The 21,313-nt window shown below is 41.1% G+C and overlaps 1 protein-coding gene across 1 annotated transcript; it reads left to right on the top strand.

Annotated features, from left to right (window-relative positions):
• The first annotated feature begins 3,725 nt into the window (after positions 1-3,725).
• LOC125896733 (protein c-Fos-like) lies at positions 3,726-7,226 on the top strand. Its single transcript, XM_049589574.1, has 4 exons — positions 3,726-4,095; positions 4,669-4,887; positions 5,508-5,615; positions 5,821-7,226. The coding sequence occupies exons 1-4, from the start codon at positions 3,967-3,969 to the stop codon at positions 6,535-6,537; spliced, it is 1,173 nt and encodes a 390-aa protein (XP_049445531.1). The 5' UTR covers positions 3,726-3,966; the 3' UTR covers positions 6,538-7,226.
• The last annotated feature ends 14,087 nt before the right edge of the window (positions 7,227-21,313 follow it).

The following is a 21,313-nucleotide window of genomic DNA, read 5'->3' as shown; positions in this document are numbered from 1 at the left end:
TACATAGTCAAAGCCCTTTAACTGACGCATAGCTCTACTTGGAGTTTCTACCAGCTCCTGTAACATCATTCCCCCTGTTTAAATAGCTCAGGAGTCCCTGAATGCAAACATGAAAGAGCAGATTTGAATCTTTGAAAACTTTTAAAACACTCTTTCATTACAGTGAAAACACTACACTGCAAACATTGTAACAGGGAAGCAGTTATTACAGAAGTTTAACTCATATTTTCAGTTTCAAACTATAGCTTGTTGACCCTGCTTTCATCTCTCATATCTTTTTTTAATGTCTTGATATGTGACGTTAATGAAACCCCAAAGGTGGTGGGACTTTTTAGGCTATAATGTGCAAGAAAATTTAAAAAGAAATATGCATGTGAACATAATGAGACTCTCTTTCTAGCGTCACCTGAGTCTCAAAGAAATGGGTTCATTAGAATGGGATCAAAGCAGCGTGCGTAGGCTGTTTGAAATCCAAACACCATAAACACATGTCAGAGCAGAGGTGATTACATGTGTATTCTGCCCGCAGGCAGTGCTTGTACCTTTCTGTGCACAATCCAAGCAAGGGTGTGTTTCAGTTGCAGAGCGAGCTGATAACCGGTTTGTTTTGTGTACTTTTCCACGACTGCGGTGTAGTTTTCTCAGGGATGTCCAGGCTCAGTCGTGAAGGTCTTCCCCTGACAGAGGGAATCCTCATGATTAGCATAATGAGCTGCATGAATCATGAAATGCAGGTCTGGCACTGTGTCAGTATTTAGACTTTATAGTGCTCTTAACATTAAGTGTTTAACTTAATTAGTATATTGCTTTACAATGTATTTTAATTCCTATAAAGTGCTGATAATTGGTCCTTTAAAGAGAAAAGGGCCTTTACCACACAAGTCTAACATCACGGGTCAGATTTAGTGTGCCAGCATCTTTTTGCTGGTGGTTTTTGATGATTTAGCATTCATTAAAAAGGAGTTATAAATGGGTTAATGATATAAATTCTAGATATAATAGTTATGTGAAGTTACACAACAGTTTGGTGACGTTTTCCTGATTTTCTTCGCATTTAAAGGGTTCATAGGGATGTTTCTTTTTATTAAACAGCCCCCTAAACAGTGCACAAGCTACAGGCAGGGCTGTAATAAAAACTACAGGAGGTGTTACACACCTTAACATGACATTAATAAAGACACAAAGTGCTGATAATATATAATTTTCTTGTGTAATATTGTTATTGTGTCAAAGTGCATCCATGTAGGTTAAAGGCGCTGTGTTTTGTTCAACATTCCTGGTCGCCATAGCAACACTCCACCCCTTCGCGTCAGTGACGTCCTCGCTTTGCATAGCAACAGGGATCGTCTGTATTGTGGAGACGGATCACTCAACAAAGAAAAACAAAAACCGGCCCTTGCGGCGTTGCGTGCGAAGACACCCAGCGCATGGCGTCATGACGCCACCAGTTCCGGGAAACCGTGTCGGAGTGAGAGCTCTGTCTGTGTCTGTGTCTCAGACAGCAGCTCTGCGTGTCCGCGGTGTCTGTGGAGCAGCGGAATGAAACAGGACACCAAACAACCCGTTTACCTTGTGGATTGTTTGAATAGGCCCTTTTTTTTTTTGTTTGACTGGTTGGCAGGAACAGCAGCTTCCAAAGCAGCAGTGCTGTCCTGGGATTATTTGTTTATGTGTTTATCACAATGTTCGAGTTCTTTAGGGGTAGATCTTGTTCTAGAAATAAAAGCTGGGTTAATAATTAGCACGTAGGCCACCTGATAAACACAACTGGTGACCATAAAAAACAACAATAATTAGCTTGCAGCAGCACAGATGAGGGTTAATGGATGAAATCAAGGGTGTAGGTTGTGTTTCAACATCAGGGGGACACATATGAAACTAAAATGGGGGTCCTCCACCAGAAAAGTATGAGCATCAAACAATGTCTTGCATTTCGGTGAATAATTACGCACGAATTAGTTCACTTTCTGTATCAATTTAATGTGTAAATGTCTTTAATTTTGTCCAAATAAAAGTCTTCTGCTACTTATGTTTTTATTATAAGGGAAACAAACCCACATTTTCTAAATATTGAGGGGGATGTAGACCCTTTGTCCCCCCAGATATCTACACCTATGGATGAGACGACATTTTAAAATCAAATGTAAATCACTGAGTTACACGCACACTCTAAATTCCCATACTCTATGCTTATTTCTTTTATTTTTAGCCTGCATCTTTAAATTTTAATTCGATCTCAAGTGTCATTACATAGCATCATCGGTGCTATTCACGAGATCACAGTTAAATATCTATCGCACTAATTTACATGAACTTTGAACGCTGATGTCACCGCGTCTAAAAATAAACTCCGCCGCTCTCTGCGCATTCACGCTCAAGTTGCTCTGAAGAAAACAAGTCTTTGAGCTGTAGTCAGGGGTGTCTGCGGTTATGTCCGACCTTTGAACCCCTAGCTCTCGAGCCGCCGGTTCCTGAATGGGCTCGGGCGACCACCTAATGATGTGCCGGTAAATAATGCCAGAGGGGGCCGTGACTGCCGGGAAGCAGCCGGGAGCGCAGCCCCTCTGAGCGGGGACAGGCCCCCCCTCTCCATTCACCAAACTATCCCTTTCACTCCAGTGGGTATGTGAGGTCATCTGAAACCTAAATATAGCAACTCCAGCCTATATAATCCCTTTTGTTATGGGGGCTGGATTAGGGTGTGCGGGAATAACGTTTACATAATTGGGAATAATAAATTGCATCATTGGTGTGTGAGAGAATAACGGAGTGATGAGATCATGAGGAAAAAAAGTCAGGCAACACTTTTAGGAAAGAGGAGGTCAAATAGGTTTTATTCTCTGCAGTAACACATCAGTGTGATGTTGGTGTGATGTACAAATGCATTTACATGTCCACATGTGCGTAAAGACGCAGCGTATTCATGTAGACGCGGGTCAAGTGCAGAGGTTTGCCCTCGTCTTGTACTAAAAGTAGCCGAATGACGCCGTTCTCAGGTAGCCTACAATGCATGACGATCCTTTTAGCGCATGTTTCACTTTCTTTTGTGACTGTGAGTGAGTGGGCCACACACAGCCACACGTCCGTCCGTCTGCGCGCTCCCCGTGCGCCACAGCGCGCCCCCTGCTCGCCGGAAGCGCCATATATGGCTCGGTCGGTCCATTCGGCGATTGGCTGCTTTACTACAGCGACAATTCTGTTGCTGGAGCTCTATTCATATGCAGAGACAGGTGAAAAAGGCAGTGTGATATATGGATGACACTTCATTTAGCAGCTCATAAATAATGAGCCGGTGCGCTGGAAGCTGGGTGCATTCATTAAATCACGCGGGGGTTTTAACAATATTGGGGCAGATGTTTTATTGCATTGGCTTTTGTAGAGCAGGGTTCTGATCCGGGCTGCTCACTGTTTACAATCTGTTTATTAATATGTGGCATTAACATCACCCCCCCTTCTCATGTCTGTCTCCATTAATGCGCCAACATGTCTCGTGAACATATGTGGACGTATAGGGAACATAGCCTAATGTATATGATGCAGATGCTGCATACATGATATGACGTAGTTCATTCATGGCGATGGGCACCTCATACAGGCGGGGGTGTCACTTTATATATGCTCGCTATTCTAATCATAATTGACTAAATAAAATGAGTAAAAATAAAAAAGGCTGCTCATATTGGTTTTCACACATTCCACATATTTAATTGTTAAATTGGAAAACATCTGCTCGCTTTTTTTCCTCCCTTACCTCTCCCTCTGTGCGATGGTTCGGTCTCACCACACAGATTTCATTCATAAAATTCCAGCTCACTATAAAAGGCGGGCCTCTCCACTATCTGCACAGTTACCATTTATGAACCCGGCAAATGGAATATAAGTAGGGGCTTGTTTAGGCGTCAGTCTTAGATTAAGATAGGCTACTCTATCTTTTCTTATGCAGTGATTTTTTTTTTAGTCGACAACATGCATCCAGACTCCAGCACTGAGTTCGACTCATCGTCCAGCTGTAGCACAGCATCGCCTGGCGGGGACACCCCTGGGTGCAGCCAGCATCCTCCTGACTCGCTTTCATCATCAGTGGACAGCGCCAAGGTACAAGCGGATCTGATCATCCACACACAAAATATAATAGCCCTCAAAAATGTGTCTGTCTTGTTGCAGGGTCATTCGTGCATATGGCTTATATAGGTCGCACGAGGCGACTGTGGGTACATCATGTTCATACATATCCAAGAACATTTCATAGACAGCATGTTCTGTAAGAGGAACACTGTCCCGTGCTGAAGATAATTCTGCACAAACACATAGTCTGATAATGTATCTGCAGGAAATCAAGACAACGCAAGAATGCTCTTTCAGGGAAATTGTTTGTAATGTACTTTACATAGTCGTGTCTTGGTCGTGACCTTTCATTTCAGAGTGATGATGATGATGATGCAAATGATTGACGAGGACGTGATGATAAAGCATCTGATTGTGATAGATCCGTAGGCAGTATTGATTTTGCTTTTTTGTTGCTGTTGCCATTCCTCAGCCAAATGATTGATGTACCATTTAAGCACATCTAAAGGTCAGACACTAACGTGCTCGCTCACTCATCAGATAAGCCAAATTACGTGTTTGACTGCATGCATATGCATGTCTCTGTGATGTGGGTTTCTCCAGGATACTGAGACCGGTGCAGCAGACTCCTTTGTTCCGACTGTGACTGCAATCTCAACCTCGCCGGATCTAAGGTGGATGGTGCAGCCGACAGTCATCACATCTGTCTCTCCGTCTGCTGGCCGTGCAAAGACCAGAACTCACGGCTCGAGCCAGTCGTCTTCCCCCCCGGCAGGTGCAACCAAGGCAAAGCCCTCCAACAGGAAGGGGCTGAAAGACAAGGTATGCAAGGAAACAAGGTGGGGAGGGGGGCAAGGAAATGTCTCATATATAACCTGACAGGTAGCCGATCAGTCATCAATCGATCAATGAGTACATATTGTTCCTTAATAACACCCCCATATCCCACTCCACGACCCATTGCACTGATAGAGGTTAATACAAAACATGTAGTTATCGCGATATTTTCAGCAGGACGCAAAAGAGGATGCACTTGTTTTTACTGTTAAGAGAAAATTAACGTAGCGAGCAGAGCAAATAAATGGCTGCAGGCAACAGCACATCAGGTGATTGGATCATGTCTAATTGGTGCAGCGAGTAATTACTTGAGGAGTAACGAGCGCATCAGTGTTTATGAATGGGACGGGAAATTGCATCGCAAGCGCGCGTTCACGTGGTCGACCAGACCGTGCCAGTGGTGCAGCATTTTAACGCCTGAACTGAAAGAGAGTCTGCACCGACCAGATCAGTATTCCCAGCATACACTGCAATGGAGATTTTTTTCTTCTCCTTCTCCTCTTTTTTTGGCATGTGAAATGGTGCCGAGGAGCCAACTGCTGATATGGCGAAACTCAGCAGGATGCGCATTTAAATTGGCAATTTCTGATTGATTTTTTTTGCAGCCTTCCAAAGAGGAGGAGGAGAGGAGGAGGATCAGGAGGGAGAGGAACAAGATTGCTGCAGCGAAGTGTCGCAACAGACGGAGGGAGCTGATAGACACTCTGCAAGCTGTAAGTATACTGTTATATGAAATCCTGTAGAGAACATCCACACAGCACGTACACGCCTCTGAAGCTGAGGACGTACAGCACTGTGTGACATGTCACTATCATTAAAGATCACAGGAGCACAGCAGGGATGGCTGCACAGCACCATAGGGCAGCAGTGTTTTCATGCCTTCCCTAACTCTTCTGATTTCCTCCTTCCTCACCTCAGGAAACGGACAAGCTTGAAGATGAGAAGTCTGCCCTCCAGACAGAGATAGCCGACCTGCTGAAGGAGAAGGAGAGGCTGGAGCAGATCTTAGTCTCCCATGAACCATCCTGCAAACTCCCTGCAAATGACGACGGTGATGATGATGATGATGATGATGATGAGGATAATGAAGATGATGTTAACACAATGCTGCAGGATCCTCCGGCCTCCCCACAGTTGCTGTCCATCTTAGAGAATGGAAAAACTCCAGAGAGCAACACAACCATTGGAGAAGCCCCAATTGGTCAAGACATGGACAGTGACCCCTGCATCCCTGCTGCAGCCATTTTGGGGAACTCCAACATCCTCCTGTGCTCAAGCGCTGAAGAGGAGGCTCTGGAGGACTTGAAAGGAGATGACCTGGACGACCTGGTGCCCAGCCTGGAGATGGCAGTGACTCCAGAGATGGCTGCGTCCGTCCCCGACATAGACCTGAGCGGCCCCTTCTGCCTCTCAGACTGGGAAACCCTGTACAAGTCTGTGGCGAACGACCTTGAATCTTTGAGCACACCCGTCATGTCTTCCAGTCCCACTTGTAGCAATTACCGCACAGTGTTTTCCTTTAATTACTCCGAGATTGATTCCTTGGCTGAGGGCTTCGAGAGCCTCAAAGGCAGCCTTGGTGCGTCTGAGTTAATGAAAGATAGTCTTAACTCTCCAACACTTCTGGCCTTGTGAATGCAAAGAAGTTATGCAATGATACTGTAATTGTATTCAAACCAGCCAGGAAGCTACAATATCTCTCTTTCTCAAAAACAATGTTTTGTAGTGTGAGTTTTGATGTTGTGTAAATCGAAACATCAAAGGTTGTGTACATGACATGTTTTCTGTGGCTGTAACAGGGTTGACTTCTTCCATACTGCTGGTGCAGGTCTCCGAGTCGAGACTAGGCGCAGGCGACAAAAATGCATGCAAATACGAGTCATCCGTAATCCAAGAAGAGGTGGTATCTTGTGTTTCTAAATGTGATGTGACGCTTGATCAATAGCTGTATGTATGTGTAATACTGTTGACAAAGTTGTGTTGTATAACAAGTGAAACTAGCAGGGTTACTAATGTGTAGTGTATAGGTGTCACATCTTGCTGTAAGGTGTCCCCTAACATGACATTTCCTTTAAAGTTTTTTCCATGAACAAATTATCATGTCATGTATTTTATCAAGATGTATTTTATGACATAGTTTATTTTTTTACTTATCAAAAATGATCAGATGCAAAAATTGTATAACGCTGGAAATAAAATAAGACAACCACAAACGTCTTGTTCATTCAGTCCGAAATATTCATTTGAATAAAAAGTCTCACCATCAGGGGGCGGACAGTAATAGAGTGCATTTTTTGAGTATCTATACTTTACTTGGGTATTCTTCTTTTTGGGAAATTTATGACTTTTGCTCCACTACATTTAAAAGACAAATACTGTACCTTTGACCCCACTACATTTCTATAAAATAAAGGTTATTGTTACTTTGAAGCATAGATTTAAAGTCAGCAGATTAATTTTCTTTTCTAAAATGCGACAGGAGATACGCTGACCTAATACTAATACTTCTACCCCTGTCAGTCAAGTTCAAAGTGCTTGCTACCGGGCGTTAAATAAAAAAAATGACTATGACAATGGCTCTCCTTTTGTCGATTTAATTGTGATACTGTAGGCATTTCCACAGGCTCTGTAGCATATAATACAAGCTTTATATTCCACAAGCAAGTCAGTGCATTCAATAGGTTGTTTCAGAGTCAGCAAATGCATTGTGGGTAAGATATGACAATGTGCTGAAGGAAAATATATCTTGAAGGTAGTCTAAGTATTTTTAAAAGCAAGTACTCCAATACTTTAACTTTCACTTGTATTGGAGTAATATCTATACCTTGACTCAAGTCATGGAGCTGTATACTTCCTCCACCACTGCCCATCACAGGATTCATTTAGCAGCTGCTCTGGAGCTTTCTATGATATCACATGATCTTCATCAGCAGATGGAGTTTGCTCAGTAGTTAAAGAATTGCAGATGCTCAAATTAATTTATTTTCTGAGCACTTTAAAAGTCTTTCAAATGTCTCAACTGATCACCAATTATTATGTTTATCTGCTGAGGAAGATCATGGAATATGACTGAAAGCTCCAGAACCATTATTATCCCACCAGAACACTGCGCTCTGAGAACGCAGGGTTACTCGTGGTCCCTAAAGTCTCCAAAAGTAGATCAGGAGCCAGAGCCTTTAGCTATCAGGCTCCTCTCCTGTGGAATCATCTTCCTGTTACGGTCCGGGAGGCAGACACCGTCTCCACATTTAAGACTAGACTTAAGACTTTCCTCTTTGATAAAGCTTATAGTTAGGGCTGGCTCAGGCTTGCCCTGTACCAGCCCTTAGTTAGGCTGACTTAGGCCTAGTCTGCCAGAGGACCCCTCTATAATACACCGGGCCCCTTCTCTCCTTCTCTCTCTCTCTCTCTCTCTCTCTCTCTCTCTCTCTCGTATCCTATTACTGCATCTAGCTAACACGGCCATTCTGGATGTCACTAACTCGGCTTCTTCTCCGGAGCCTTTGTGCTCCACTGTCTCTCAGATTAACTCGTATTGCAGCGGTGCCTGGACAGCGTGACGTGTGTGGTTGTGCTGCTGCCGTGGTCCCGCCAGATGCCTCCTGCTGCTGCTGCCATCATTAGTCATTAGTCATACTTCTTCTGTTATTATACACATATGATTATTGTCACACATGTATACTGCCAGGTATTAATACATACTTTCAACATATTGTACCGCAGTAACCAGAACTATAACTATAATATTATTACTTTCATTAATGTTGTTGTAAGCTACTGTCATTACCTGCATCTCTCTCTCTCTCTCTCTGTCTCATTGTGTCATATGGATTACTGTTAATTTATTATGTTGATCTGTTCTGTACGACATCTATTGCACGTCTGTCCGTCCTGGAAGAGGGATCCCTCCTCAGTTGCTCTTCCTGAGGTTTCTACCGTTTTTTTTTCCCCGTTAAAGGGGTTTTTTTGGGGAGTTTTTCTTTATCCGCTGTGAGGGTCTTAAGGACAGAGGGATGTTGTATGCTGTGAGGCAAATTGTGATTTGTGATATTGGGCTTTATAAATAAAATTGATTGATTGAAATTGAAAATTGAACCAGTTACTAAATGGACCATGTGTTTGTGAACTGTGTTTTCTGGAGCTCGGTCTCACTCTGAAGTCATCGGAATCCGGCGCTTGGGCAGTGACTTGCAGTGTCAGAAACCAACAAAAAAAGGCGTCCTTTAACGTCAGTATGATACGAAACCGGTTGCCATTATAGTTGAAAAGTGCCCGGCGGCCTCAGGAGGAAACGCAGTGGGACAATGACAAAAATTAAGGCGGCGAAAGGGGTGGTGAATGGGTCTAACAAACACTGACTTTCACCAGAGAGAGCAGTGTTAGCAAAGACGGTGGATAAACCAAGACGGTCCACTGCGAGTCAGTTTCCTGTATCAGTGTCACGGTGTCCCAGAACGTCAACAACCAACACACCCAGGGTACCTTTCACATTCTATCTCCATGACCAAACGTCAATATGTGACGAGGTCGGAGTGAGAATGTGTTGTTTTCTGAGCTTGAGAACTAAATGCTGTTTTTTAAACAAAATATTTAGCTGGTTTTCAAAATACTATCAGTAATATGGTAATCACCATACTCATGTTTGCAAAAAGACAAAAAAAGATGTCAAAAAAAAGAAAAAATTAATAAAATCAAAACAAAAATTTGGACTCGCTTACTCTCACAGGCTCTGTTCATCTTTTATATTGTCAAAGTTTTGTATTTATGTATACAGTCAAGCATTTTCTGCTGGGATTTCCCACCTACTCGAGGTATTTCCCAGAAACAACTTCAAAAAGCAATGAAGTAATGGGAGGAAAGAAAACAGAAACCATAGAACCATTTATTTGTTTTGATTATTGAAAACTGCGCTTGTTTCCTATTTACCATGGACTGTGTCATCTTGGAGGAGAGGCAAAGTGGTTTGGTGGGTTGTTTGGGAGCTCAGACCTGACCACTTTTACTTGATACCTGCTACTGCAGTTTTGGTTTCAATATTAGTTGATTTTAGGCTCTAGAGAGGAAATACAGCCAGGCGTGGCTGAACAAAACATTAGAAATGTTATGCTGGAGTAGATGGGATCTGATTCTATGTGAGAATGTATTGTACTCTGTGGATAAGTGGGAATGTACATAGGAATGTACATAGGCTATGTATTAGCAGTGAACTGTTGGCCATTTAAAAGGTATGAAAAGGTAAAGTTCTGTATGCAGCAGAACCCCTGTCCTGTCAGTGAAGGCTACATTTACTTAAGTACTCAACTTAGATACTTGTACTTTTCTATTCCCATTTTCTGCTACTGTATACTAGTATAGGAATCATATTGCACTTTTTACTCAACTACATTCATTTGGGTCCTTTAATGACTTACATTGTAGACTCCAATTGGTATGTTTGGATATGCATGGATGTCTTTGTTTTTGTTTTGTTTTTTGCCGTTTTATTTTCAATTTTCTGTAATAAGAAAATGATATTCACCATACTAATGTTTGCAAAAGGAGAGAGAAAAAATATAAAATAATAAAAATACATAAATTCTAAATAAAAATTACAAAAGAAAATAAGATAAACACTACATGTCTGTCTTTTTTTGCACATTGTTTGCTGTTATTAATTTATTCATTTTTGTAATATGACACCAATTACTATACTCATATTTGTATGAGAGAAAAAAGGATAAAAAAAATAACAAAAAATACATAAATTCAAAATAAAAAGAGCTTGACAGAAGATATTAACAACTGGTTAACCATGCATATGATAAAAAGCTGCCCTACTTTAAAGAACATGTCATGTCATGACACCCACGAATAGCAAATCTTATCTTCTCTAAGTTCAAGGACCTCAAAGTATCCCTGATCCAGTGTTTTAATAATGAGGGGGAGGCTTGTTTTCCCCAATTTAACATGTTCCAGATTGAAATTTGAACCTCAGCTTTAAAGCAAACACAGACAAAAAAGAGCCCAGAATAAAGACAATGTAACATGCCTTTAAAAAACTTACTTAATAGCATGAAGAAGAGGGGAATATTAATATTTTCAGCTGTGCAGTGACCATAAAGATGTCAGAGAGTCTATTTTTGGGCTGAGGATTACATAAAGTACAACCACCGGGGACTGAGCCGTGTTTAAAATGAGTGGGAACAGCAGAAACAGCAGGTTAATTATTTATTCATAGCTCGTTCTCGGCTCCACTATTGTCACGGTCAAGGGAATCCGACTCTACAGCAGCGCGGCGCAGTGCGTGCCGCGCGTGACGTCAACGCGCGATTGCCGTCTTCGTCTCACATCCGTTTCACCATATTTGGGTAAATGCAGTTGTTTTGTTTCCATGGCGACGGGTGTCATATTTCGAGGAGAGAGGAGGAGGGGCTGTGGAAGATGTTACCGGAAAAAGACGAAGCAGGAGCGAGCAGGACGAAACTTTCTCATCAATTACAGCGCGGGAAGCACGTGCGCGATGATAAGTGGCTCGGTAAGTAATTTAACGATGCCAGAGCCTTTTCTCGGAACAGCAAACAGGCCATTTAATGACCGCGGGCTGTTTGGGTTCAATCCTCAGCGAGCAAATAATGTTTCACGGCAGCAATAACACCACAGTGGATGCACTTAATGTGACCGCATTCAGCCCAAACGAGCACATTTGATCCATGCACGCATGCCAGGAAGCCTTTGTTGAAGGGTTTACAACATGTTTGCATGCTGTTGGTGTGTGTGAGAGGTGCAGGCGTTGTTTCTCATCAGTAGGGGGAGCTACAGTGTGAGCAGTGTACAGCACCGTCTTCCTACCAGCCGCATGTGTGCGTGATGTCCTGGTGCACGGCTATTTTAGAGAGCTGATGGATGGGCCTGTCAACAGCTCTGATGTCTACTGACTCACTCTCTGTCCACTTGTTCCATCAGAGTGTGTGTCCTGCAGGGTGAGGAGCTCCACAGCCTGTTTCAGAGTTGTAAAATATCACATGGATAGAGCTGTTCACAACCAAGCATCAAGCCACAGCCTGACTGTGTGAGCAGAGGGCGATGGGTTTTTATTCTAATGTCTGGCTTGCTGTCACCCTCAGTGCTGCAGGAAGAGTTCATTTCTCTCAATTTGACTGAGAAAAAAAATGTCACTTTTAAATGTATTATCAGTAAAGTGTTGGCCATCCAAAAAGGTATGAAAAGTTAAAGTTGTATATGCAGCAGACAGAGCCTCTGTCCTGTCAGTGTTACTGTATTCAGTGGTGGAAAGTAAGAAGGCTACATTTACTTGAGTACTCAACTTAAATACAGTTTTTAAGGTACTTATTTTGCACATTTTTTGGTGTTTTTAATTTGTTGTAATAAGATAATCATCATTCTCAAACATCAGGTACATTTGGTTCCTTTAATTAGTTACAGTACATGTGGACATGCATTAATGTCTTTATTTTTTTTTTTTGCACATTTTTTGCTGTTTTATTGATTTATTTTTGTAATATGATTATATGATAATCACTATACTCATGTCTGTAAAGGGAGAGAAAAAAATAAAAAATGCATAAATGTAGAATAAAAAATGACAAAATAAAACAAACATGAACATTAGTCTTGTTTACAAAGTCTAATTTTTCACTGATCTGACAGAAGATATTAACAGGTTAACCAAGCATGTGATAAAAAGCTGCCTTACTTACTAATATTTCATTAGACCCATGAATACCTAATCTCATGTTCTTTTTTTGCTCATTTTTTGCTGTGTTATTTATTTATTTATTTGTATTTTGTAATATGATAATCATTCAAAGCTCTCTCAGCTGCTTTTGTATGATATGGTGCTACACAAATAAATTGGAATTGAATGATCAAAAAATAAAGTTTGATGTATGTAATGGATAAAGAAATGATTTTATTGATCCCTTTGTGAATTATACACGCTCCAAATAAGCACATGTTGTAAAATGCTCCACTTACCTTTCCCTCAGGATTAATAAAGTAACATTAAAGTGATGTTCACATGAATGCATCAGTAATCCTAATTTAATTACATACAATTTTCTGAAATGGTCTGTTCAGCATAATGAGTTATTTTTATGTAACCACTTTTGTAGTAACACAGTATTTCTACACTGTTGTATAAGTATTGTTACTTTTACTGCAGTAAAAGATCTGAGCACTTCTTCCATTTTAGATTATTGTATAATAAATTCTTTTATACAACAGTTAGTTCCGGCCCTGCAATCTGATTGGTCGAGAGACAGTAAAACCGTGATGATATTGGAGTACAACATCACGGTTATTTCACTGTGTATGTATCACTCCGCCTCACAGCTGATTGCAATCAACAATCAAATCAAACTGATGGTTAGTGTCAGTGAGGTCAGCAGTTGTGTTGTAGGCTAATTAATTCATCCGCTGTCAAACAGCCAAAAATATGGATTTATTTCCTAAAATAAGTTTTGAATTGAACTATGAATGGTCATCAGAGGAAGATGAGGGAGAGGAGAAGCTGAATCCATCTGAGCACACATCCAGGTTTGTCAGTGTTTGATCAGCGGAGCTCAATGACTTGGAGAAAAGCAACATACTGTCAGATCAGGAGGCAGAGTCGGCTGTGCCCGTGAAGCGACAGTCCACCATGCAGTCACCAGAGACTTATTTCACCGGCTGCACAATTAATGGAAACATGCTGATAAATGTGTATAAAGAGTAAGTGCCTGGCGCACTGTGTTTGCGTTACATAGCAACGGTGACAGCGGAGTCCTGAGGGAACTATTTTTGTTGGCGGAAGACAAATAAAATGCTTAAATTATCTATTTTGTCCTCATTTTTCAACATTTCTTAATCAGCCTTGCTTATTTAACTGTTGAACTGTTGTATAAAAGCAATATCACACTCGAGCTTGTGATGTTGTACTGTGATATCGTCACGGCTGCGGCCTCGTGCCTACTACCGAATCACAGCCGTGACGATATCACAGTACAACATCACTCCCTCTCGTGTGATATTGCTTAATTATAGCTTACTGTAGCTGTCAGTTAAATTTGATGAAAAAAAAATCTGTTCTTCCTAAAATCTGAAAGAGAAGTACAAAGTGACATAGAACAAAGTAGCTCACACTTGTACTTTAATGCAGTACTTTGGTACATGTAGCTGCCCAGGAGTGTGACTCAGTGTAAATCTGTATCATACATTCAGAATTGTACTCAGTTATAAGTTAAGACTTTACAGCAAAATGCACTTAAAGTGTAGAAAAAAGGTAAGGTAAGGTAAAGGTAATCTGTAGGCAGTGGAATGTTATATTACAATATTGTTGAATAATTACTATTGACGAGTTAATGTCTAAGCTTCTATTCAGTATTGTAGCTGGTTGACGATCTATTTTAGTTAATCTATATGATGGGTAAATAGTATTTCATAAACATTCAGTAATAGCATAGTAACTATAGTTGTTATATTAAATGTAGTTAAATAAAATGTACAATATTTCACTCTGACATGTGATGTTATTTTATAAAAATGGCCGTACTCAAGTAAAGTACAAGAAAATTGTCCTTAAAGACCCGACACACTCATGTTACACCCACTCAGGTGTTTTCCATTACTTTGGCTGACTAAAGCTCTTTTCAGGGTTGTGAGGGCGTGTTTGGTGTTCAGACTGCTCGACTGACATCTTGCTCACTCTCCTGTTACACTAGTTGCACCTGTAGAGACGGGACAACTTTCACTTTTTCTTTTAGAAGTTATGTATTCACATAGCTGTGGTGAGCTTACATCATTCCAGTTATAACTGGTGTCTTAACTTGAATTGGTGAGATTATCAGAAGACACCTGTGTGGGTGCACAGGTCCTGAAGCAGAGTAACATTTTGACTCGTCAAAGTAGGGAAAGCACAGGCTTTGCTAATGAAGTGATGGGCGTACTGGTTCTTTCCACAGTACTGGTTCCATTGAGTTCATTCATTTGTTCATTTTCTATACACCCTGGACAGGTCACCAGACTATCACAGGGCTGACACATGGAGACAGACAACCATTCACACTCACATTCACACCTACAGACAATTTAGGGTCACCAATTAACCTGCATGTCTTTGGACTGTGGGAGGAAGCTGGAGTACCCAGAGAAAACCCACGCTGACACGGGGAGAACATGCAAACTACGTCACCGTGCCACCTGAAACTGAAGCAGCTAAACTAAATTCAGCCAGCAGTAGTTTTATCATTTAAACCTGTGCTTTTCCCCCTATGTCAAAATGTCTTTAAATTAGATCTGAACAGCATCTGACATAAGGAAACAGCCCGTAATGGTTTCTTTATTAATAGTAAAATGATGATGTACTCCAAAATCTACACTATCACATGCTTATCAGTACGGTCTGACTGCACGGCTGTAAGCTTAGTAGTTTTTTCCATTTGGTGGAGCTCAGTCTGAGCCTTTCTGTTTCGTCTTGTGTACTAACAGTGTTTTTTCTATGTGAAGCACCGTGACAAAACATGACTTGTGTGTTGTAAAGCATTTACCTGACTAATTACCAAGATACAAAATGTTTGCTTACTGCAGTGATGTTTCACGGTGTGATTACCGCCACCAACATCAGCACTCTGTAATATGTCTCACATTGCCTGGCGACAGATCTCTATCTTGCTATTATTTGTTGTGCGCTCACTGTTTCCACCCCTGTTATCTCATCCTCATACACCTCCTGACCACTCAGTTTCCTGCTTGCTGTGATATTCCCAAGGAAGTGCTATATTTACAGGAATAAATCAATGTCATACGGGTTTGGGAAGACTGGGTCACCTGACATGAGTAACGCTGTGATGGAGCAGTGCTGTAACAGTGCCAGAGATGGCGGTGATAGGAACATGAAGTCAAACAATACTGTGTTGTTCCAGCTGGAGATGGCATCTTCAGTGATATAATAGGAAGAAGAAGATCTCGTGCAGATTTGCTTCTTTATTTTGAAATGACTCACATGTTTTTTAGGACTGCCGTACTATTAAATGAATGACAATTATAAAACTGCAAATATTCCATTTCTTTGTACAAAGAATGTACTTTTAGAGACTTTGGTGCTGCATGATACTGGTGAATCCATATCTCAGAGCAGTAATTATTATGCTGGGAGCTTTTAATAAAATGGAAATAGGTAAAGTGGGGGGCATGAAAACTGCAAGACTGTCGTTGTCAGAGGAAGATGAAGATGAAGAGGGCTTAAAGTAAGTGCCAGCCTGCAATTGGTTTGCTAAGTGATTGATTTAATATCTGTGAATGTCAATGGGAGTCTGCTATAGCATCACAATTCCGTCTATGAAAGCTGGGGTAGGCAGAAATATGAAAAAAGGTGAAAATACACCTTCCTCCTATAGTTCTCCTAAGCCCCTCCCACCAGACAACCACAGACATATGCACACGCGTTATAGAGCAGTGGTTCCCAACTGGTCCAGCCACGAGTCCAGATTTCTCCTTATTCATTTGTCCAAGGTCCACGCAATTTAATATATTTAGCGTCATACTTGCATTTGGCCATGTTGCACAGACTAGTCACAGACTAAGGGACAGCTGACTAAGAAACAGCACTTCAAAATAAAAGCTCTGTGCCAGAAATTCACTTAACTTGAAAATAAAGCAGATTTTTTACAAACTTGACATGTTCACAAGTCACTTTCTGTCCATTCAGAAAGGACCCTGCGACCCGCCTTTGGACCGCAACCACTGTTATAGAGTAACCCAGTGTTTTCCATACATTGATTTGTTTATTCTTTTATCATTGTAGAGCTCTCTCTCTGTTTATCACACCACAAACGAGACAAGAATGAGCTAGCCACCCAACAGTCCCTATGCCTCCCTCACCACTGGTGGCCAGTGGCAGCTTACCTGTGTAACAGCAGCAACAGAAAGTTTGCTGATCCAACGGGTAGTCGGGCCTGTTCATTTCCACTAAGCTGGGGTTTGTGCTGGCTAGATTCGGGTTGCTGCAGCTGCTGACTGAGGGTCTGTCTCTGGAGCTGCTGCCTGCGGTGGGGAGTGACGTGGAGGAGACACTGAAGCCTCTTTGACACTGCCTATTCAAGGCGGGAATTTCTCGCGGCTATTCTGCCCCGCTGTTCTGTATAAAAAGGTACAATCATGGAATGGGCGGGAAAGCAGACTGAGCAAGGTATTCCAGATGTTTCTCACCCCAGCAATGCTTTCCAGCTTTTCTTGGGGGACCCGAAGGCGTCTCCAGGCCAGATGAGACATATAATTCCCCTAGTGTGTTCTGGGTCTGCCTTAGGGGGTTCCTACCGGTTGGACAAGCCCTTTAACACCTTAATGAGAGGCACCCATGAGGCATCCTGATCAGATTCCCAAACCACCTCAACTGGCCCATTTTGACGCCAAGGAGGAGCGACTCTACTCTAGGCACCATTAAGTTGGCTCTGGTTAGCGGAAAGCTCAACTATCAGCAACATTTTCTCTACATCTCCACAATGCTTTGCCAATATTGACATGTCCGTCTTCCTTTTGTGGGTTGCTTTGCAGTGTAGGTAGTTGTTATCAATGCTGGAATAGTAACTTTCACTGCAGAACTCTCCGCCATTGAATCAGGCTTTAACTGAAAGAATGTGCATGAGCATCTGCATTTGTAAAACAGCCGATAGGAATGTCATTGGCCAAAGTCTTCCATCCCAAGCTAGATCTTCTAAAGCCTGAAAACAGAGCCAAAGGGAGGTGCAGAGGTCTAGTGTTCACTCCAACCGCTTGAATTACAATATGTGCAAAGTTTATTCTGGTCATTTCTGCCCAATGATGTAAAAATAAAATTGCATACCACAGCTTTCAGGAGGAAGTGTGATTTACATGTGCATGTGATCGATACACAGGAGTGTCAGGAGTCATGTTTGTGTACATGACTGGAAAGAAAAATGTTTTATATTGAAAATATATACTGTATGTTTCAGTTCAGACTCCGATTGTATTCACCATGTACAGTATTTTATGCACGCTACTATTAACAAGACTGACTAATAAACTATGACAAAATCAGATCTGCTCTGCTAGTCAGAAAAAGGGGAAACATCGTCCCGTAGTACTCCACCATTTCCACATTTCATTCTCAAAACAGCAAAGTGTAGGACATCTGTCGCACAGTTTTAAATAACCTGCATCTTTACACGTTACTAGACATATTTTGACGTCCTCTACGAGTGTCTGAGTTTATTTTGAAAGAAGAAAAAAAGGAAGGAAGGAAGAAAATTCAATGGAGCGGCGATAAAAATAAAGTTTGTCCTTACTGTCTGCGCAGAGGCGGACGATGAGTCAGGATTGTGTCTGGAGGTGTCTGGTTTTGTGGGTATTTCCCAAAGATGTAGTATTGGATAAATATATGACAAAGACTTTACCTTCACCTCCAGATTTTAATCAGATTGAAGAAAAATAGAAAATATGACTGACTTGTTTGCATCTTGTTTAACTAGTCATGAGGAATGTAAAGTGTGAAAGTGTTTTTGCATGAAGTATTATTACACATACATGGGTAATTGTCCGTCTAAAAATGAATAAATCAAGAAACAGAAAAACATAGTTGTGCAAAAAGCTGTTTCATTGTTTTTAGCTTGACTTCTGACGCCCACACAGCAAGAAGTTTGGCTCAGCTGCAAAACCACAAACTGCTCTCAGTCTCCATTCATCATTCAGGCAGCTGATGGAGAGTGCACAGAAGAGTGTGTGTTAATGCAAAGACTTTCTGGACGCTTGGAGCAGACAAAAATAAAGATCTTGATACACATGCTGAGATGTGATTGTTAACTTTCAAACACACTGGTCATTTCAGTGCATTCTCAAACGTTCACAACTTGTTTCTTTAAAGATAATCCTAAAAAAAACCTTCTTGTTGAACAAATTAACATACTCTGCATTCTTGGTCTGCATATCCAGACTGGTATATTTTTTCACAGTGTCATTATCAAAGCTTATTATTCTTGGCAGGGACAATTCCCTCTTAAAGGCTTAAAGTGCCAAATGGGCCCGCACCATGTGTGTTCATGTACTGAGTGACATCTCTGGCTGCTGTCCTGCAGGCACAGAGGAATTCAGCTGAAAGTCTACACCTGCAAGGGGAAAACCTCCGAGATGTCCAGGGCCCTCCTGTTTTATGAAATCTGTCTGCTTGTTGGCTCAGTTCTGCTTTATTAACCTAAATGCCTCCCCTTAAAATTTGTCATCTGTGTTCAGAGCGACTGTGACGCACAGTCCCCCCCCCCCCGACCTCCCCTCAGATGCGAGACATAAATCACAGCAGAACCAAATTAGAATCTAAAAAAAGGAACAGAGTGGGGTATTTTGGTGAGCCTCCAGTAACTCAGCTGTTCGAGGTGGAACAGTTGAGATGGCATTGTGTAAAACCCAACTGAGCCTCAGATAATGGTTATGATAAAACCTGATATGTAATAAAAAGTGCTCTGGAGGATTATTTATTAAAATGATACTAAAACTTCGGGCGGGATACAAGACAATGAGGCCCTGGGCACAAACATGCAGAAGGCCCCACCATCTCTCCTACACAGATACAAGACACACAGACATTTCAGCCTTTTTTTATTTTATGTCTCTTTGTAGAAGTTATGCATCTCTTTGTGGTTTGGTGTCTCTAGGGTCATTCTGTGTGTCTTTGTAGAAGCTTTGCAGCCCTTTATTGTCATTTTGTGTCTCTTTGTGGTTGTTTTGCTACTTTTTTGTAGCAGCTTTGCATCTCTTTGTGGTCATGTTGTGTCTCTTTGCAGTTGTTTTACTGCTTTTTGTAGCAGGAACAGAGTGGTCATTTTGTGTCTTTGTAGCAGCTTTGCATCTCTTTGTGGTCATGTGTCTCTTTGCAGTTGTTTTACTACTTTTTTTGTAGCAGTTTTGTATCTATTTGTAGTTGTTTGTGTCTCTTTACAGTCAGTTTTGTGTCTCTTTGTAGTTGTTTCACCACTTTTTATGGTTGTTTTACATCTCTTTGTAGTTGTTTAGTGAATCTTTGTGGCCAATTTGAGTCTCTTTGTAGAAGCTTTGCATCTCTCTGCGGTCATGTTGTGTCTCTTTGTGGCTGTTTTGCTACTTTTTGTAACTGTTTTACATCTTTCTGTAGTTGTTTAGTGTCTTTTTGTAGCAGTTTTGCATCTATTTGTGGTCATGTTGTGTCTCTTTGTGGTTGTTTTGTGTCTCTGCAGTTGTTTTGCTGTTTTTATGTTGCAGTTTTGTATCTATGTGTAGTTGTTTAGTGTCTCTTTGCAGTCGTTTTTAGTTTCTTTGTAGATGCTTTGCATCTCTTTATGGTCATTTTGTGTCTCTTTGTAGTTGTTTTGCATCTCTTGGTAGTTGTTTTGCACGTCTTTGTAGTTAAGTGTCTCTTTGTGGTCATTTTGATCATCTTTTGTCAATGTTTTCTGTCTCTTTGCCATGATTTTGTGGTTGTTTTTCGCCTTTAGGTAGTTGTTTTGAGTTTCTTGGTGATCATTTTGTGTCTGTTTGTGGTTGTTTTGTACACTGCTTTGTAGTTGTTTGGTGTCTCTTTGTGGTCATTCTGAGTCTCTTTGTAAATATTTTGAATGTCTTTGTTGATGCTTTCTGCCTCTTTGTAGTCATTTTGTGTCTCTTTGTGATTGTTCTGATTGTCTTTTGTCAATGTATTCTGTCTCTTTGCCATGATTTTGTGTCTCTTTGTGGTTGTTTTTCCCCTTTAGGTAGTTGTTTTGAGTTTCTTGGTGATCATTTTGTGTCTCTTTGTGATTGTTTTGCTGCTTTTTGTAGTTGTTTTGCATCTCCTTGTAGTTGTTTGGTGTCTCTTTGTGATCATTCTGAATGTCTTTGTAAACATTTTAAATGTCTTCGTAGATGCTTTCTGTCTCTTTGTGGTCATTCTGTGTCTCTTTGTGGTTGTTTGGTATCTCTTTATGGTTATTTTGAGTGTGTTTGTCAATGCTTTCTGTCTCTTTGCAGTCATTTTGTTTCTCTTTGTGGTTGTTTTGCCCCTTTATGTAGCTGATTTGCGACTGTAGATGTTTTGTTTCTTTTTTTTTGCTCATTTTGAGTCTCTGTTGTCGTTTTGAATCTGTTTGTAGATGTTTTGCTTCTCTTTGTAGTTGTTTAGTGCCTCCTTGTAATAATTTTGAATTGGTCTATAGTCATTTTGGCTCTCTTTGTAAATGCTTTGCATATCTTAGTGGTCAGTTTGTGTCTCTATTTGGTTGTTTTGCCCCTTATTTAGTTGTTGTGAATCTCTTTATGTCTCTTTACAGCTTTGCATCTTTGTCGTAGCTTTATGTTCCTATGTAGTCACTTTGTGTCTTGGCAGTTGTTTAGTGCCTCTTTGTGGTCTTTTTGAGTCTCTTTGTAGATTATTTTGTCCCCTTTAAGTTTGTTTGTGTCTCTTTGTAGCTGTTTA

The sequence above is a fragment of the Epinephelus fuscoguttatus genome, linkage group LG11 (genome assembly GCF_011397635.1).
Source record: "Epinephelus fuscoguttatus linkage group LG11, E.fuscoguttatus.final_Chr_v1".
In the NCBI taxonomy this organism is placed as follows: Eukaryota; Metazoa; Chordata; class Actinopteri; order Perciformes; family Serranidae; genus Epinephelus; species Epinephelus fuscoguttatus.
Note: the sequence above shows the minus strand (reverse complement) of the source record. Positions and strands in the feature narration are given on the sequence as shown.

What these genes read in the sequence shown, in the direction of transcription:
- LOC125896733 (XM_049589574.1), top strand. Translation starts at nt 3,967, where the DNA reads ATGCATCCAGACTCCAGCACTGAGTTCGACTCATCGTCCAGCTGTAGC. An exon ending in CATCAGTGGACAGCGCCAAG is followed by an intron (nt 4,096 to 4,668) that starts GTACAAGCGGAT and finishes GGGTTTCTCCAG; the next exon opens with GATACTGAGACCGGTGCAGC. An exon ending in TGATAGACACTCTGCAAGCT is followed by an intron (nt 5,616 to 5,820) that starts GTAAGTATACTG and finishes TCCTCACCTCAG; the next exon opens with GAAACGGACAAGCTTGAAGA.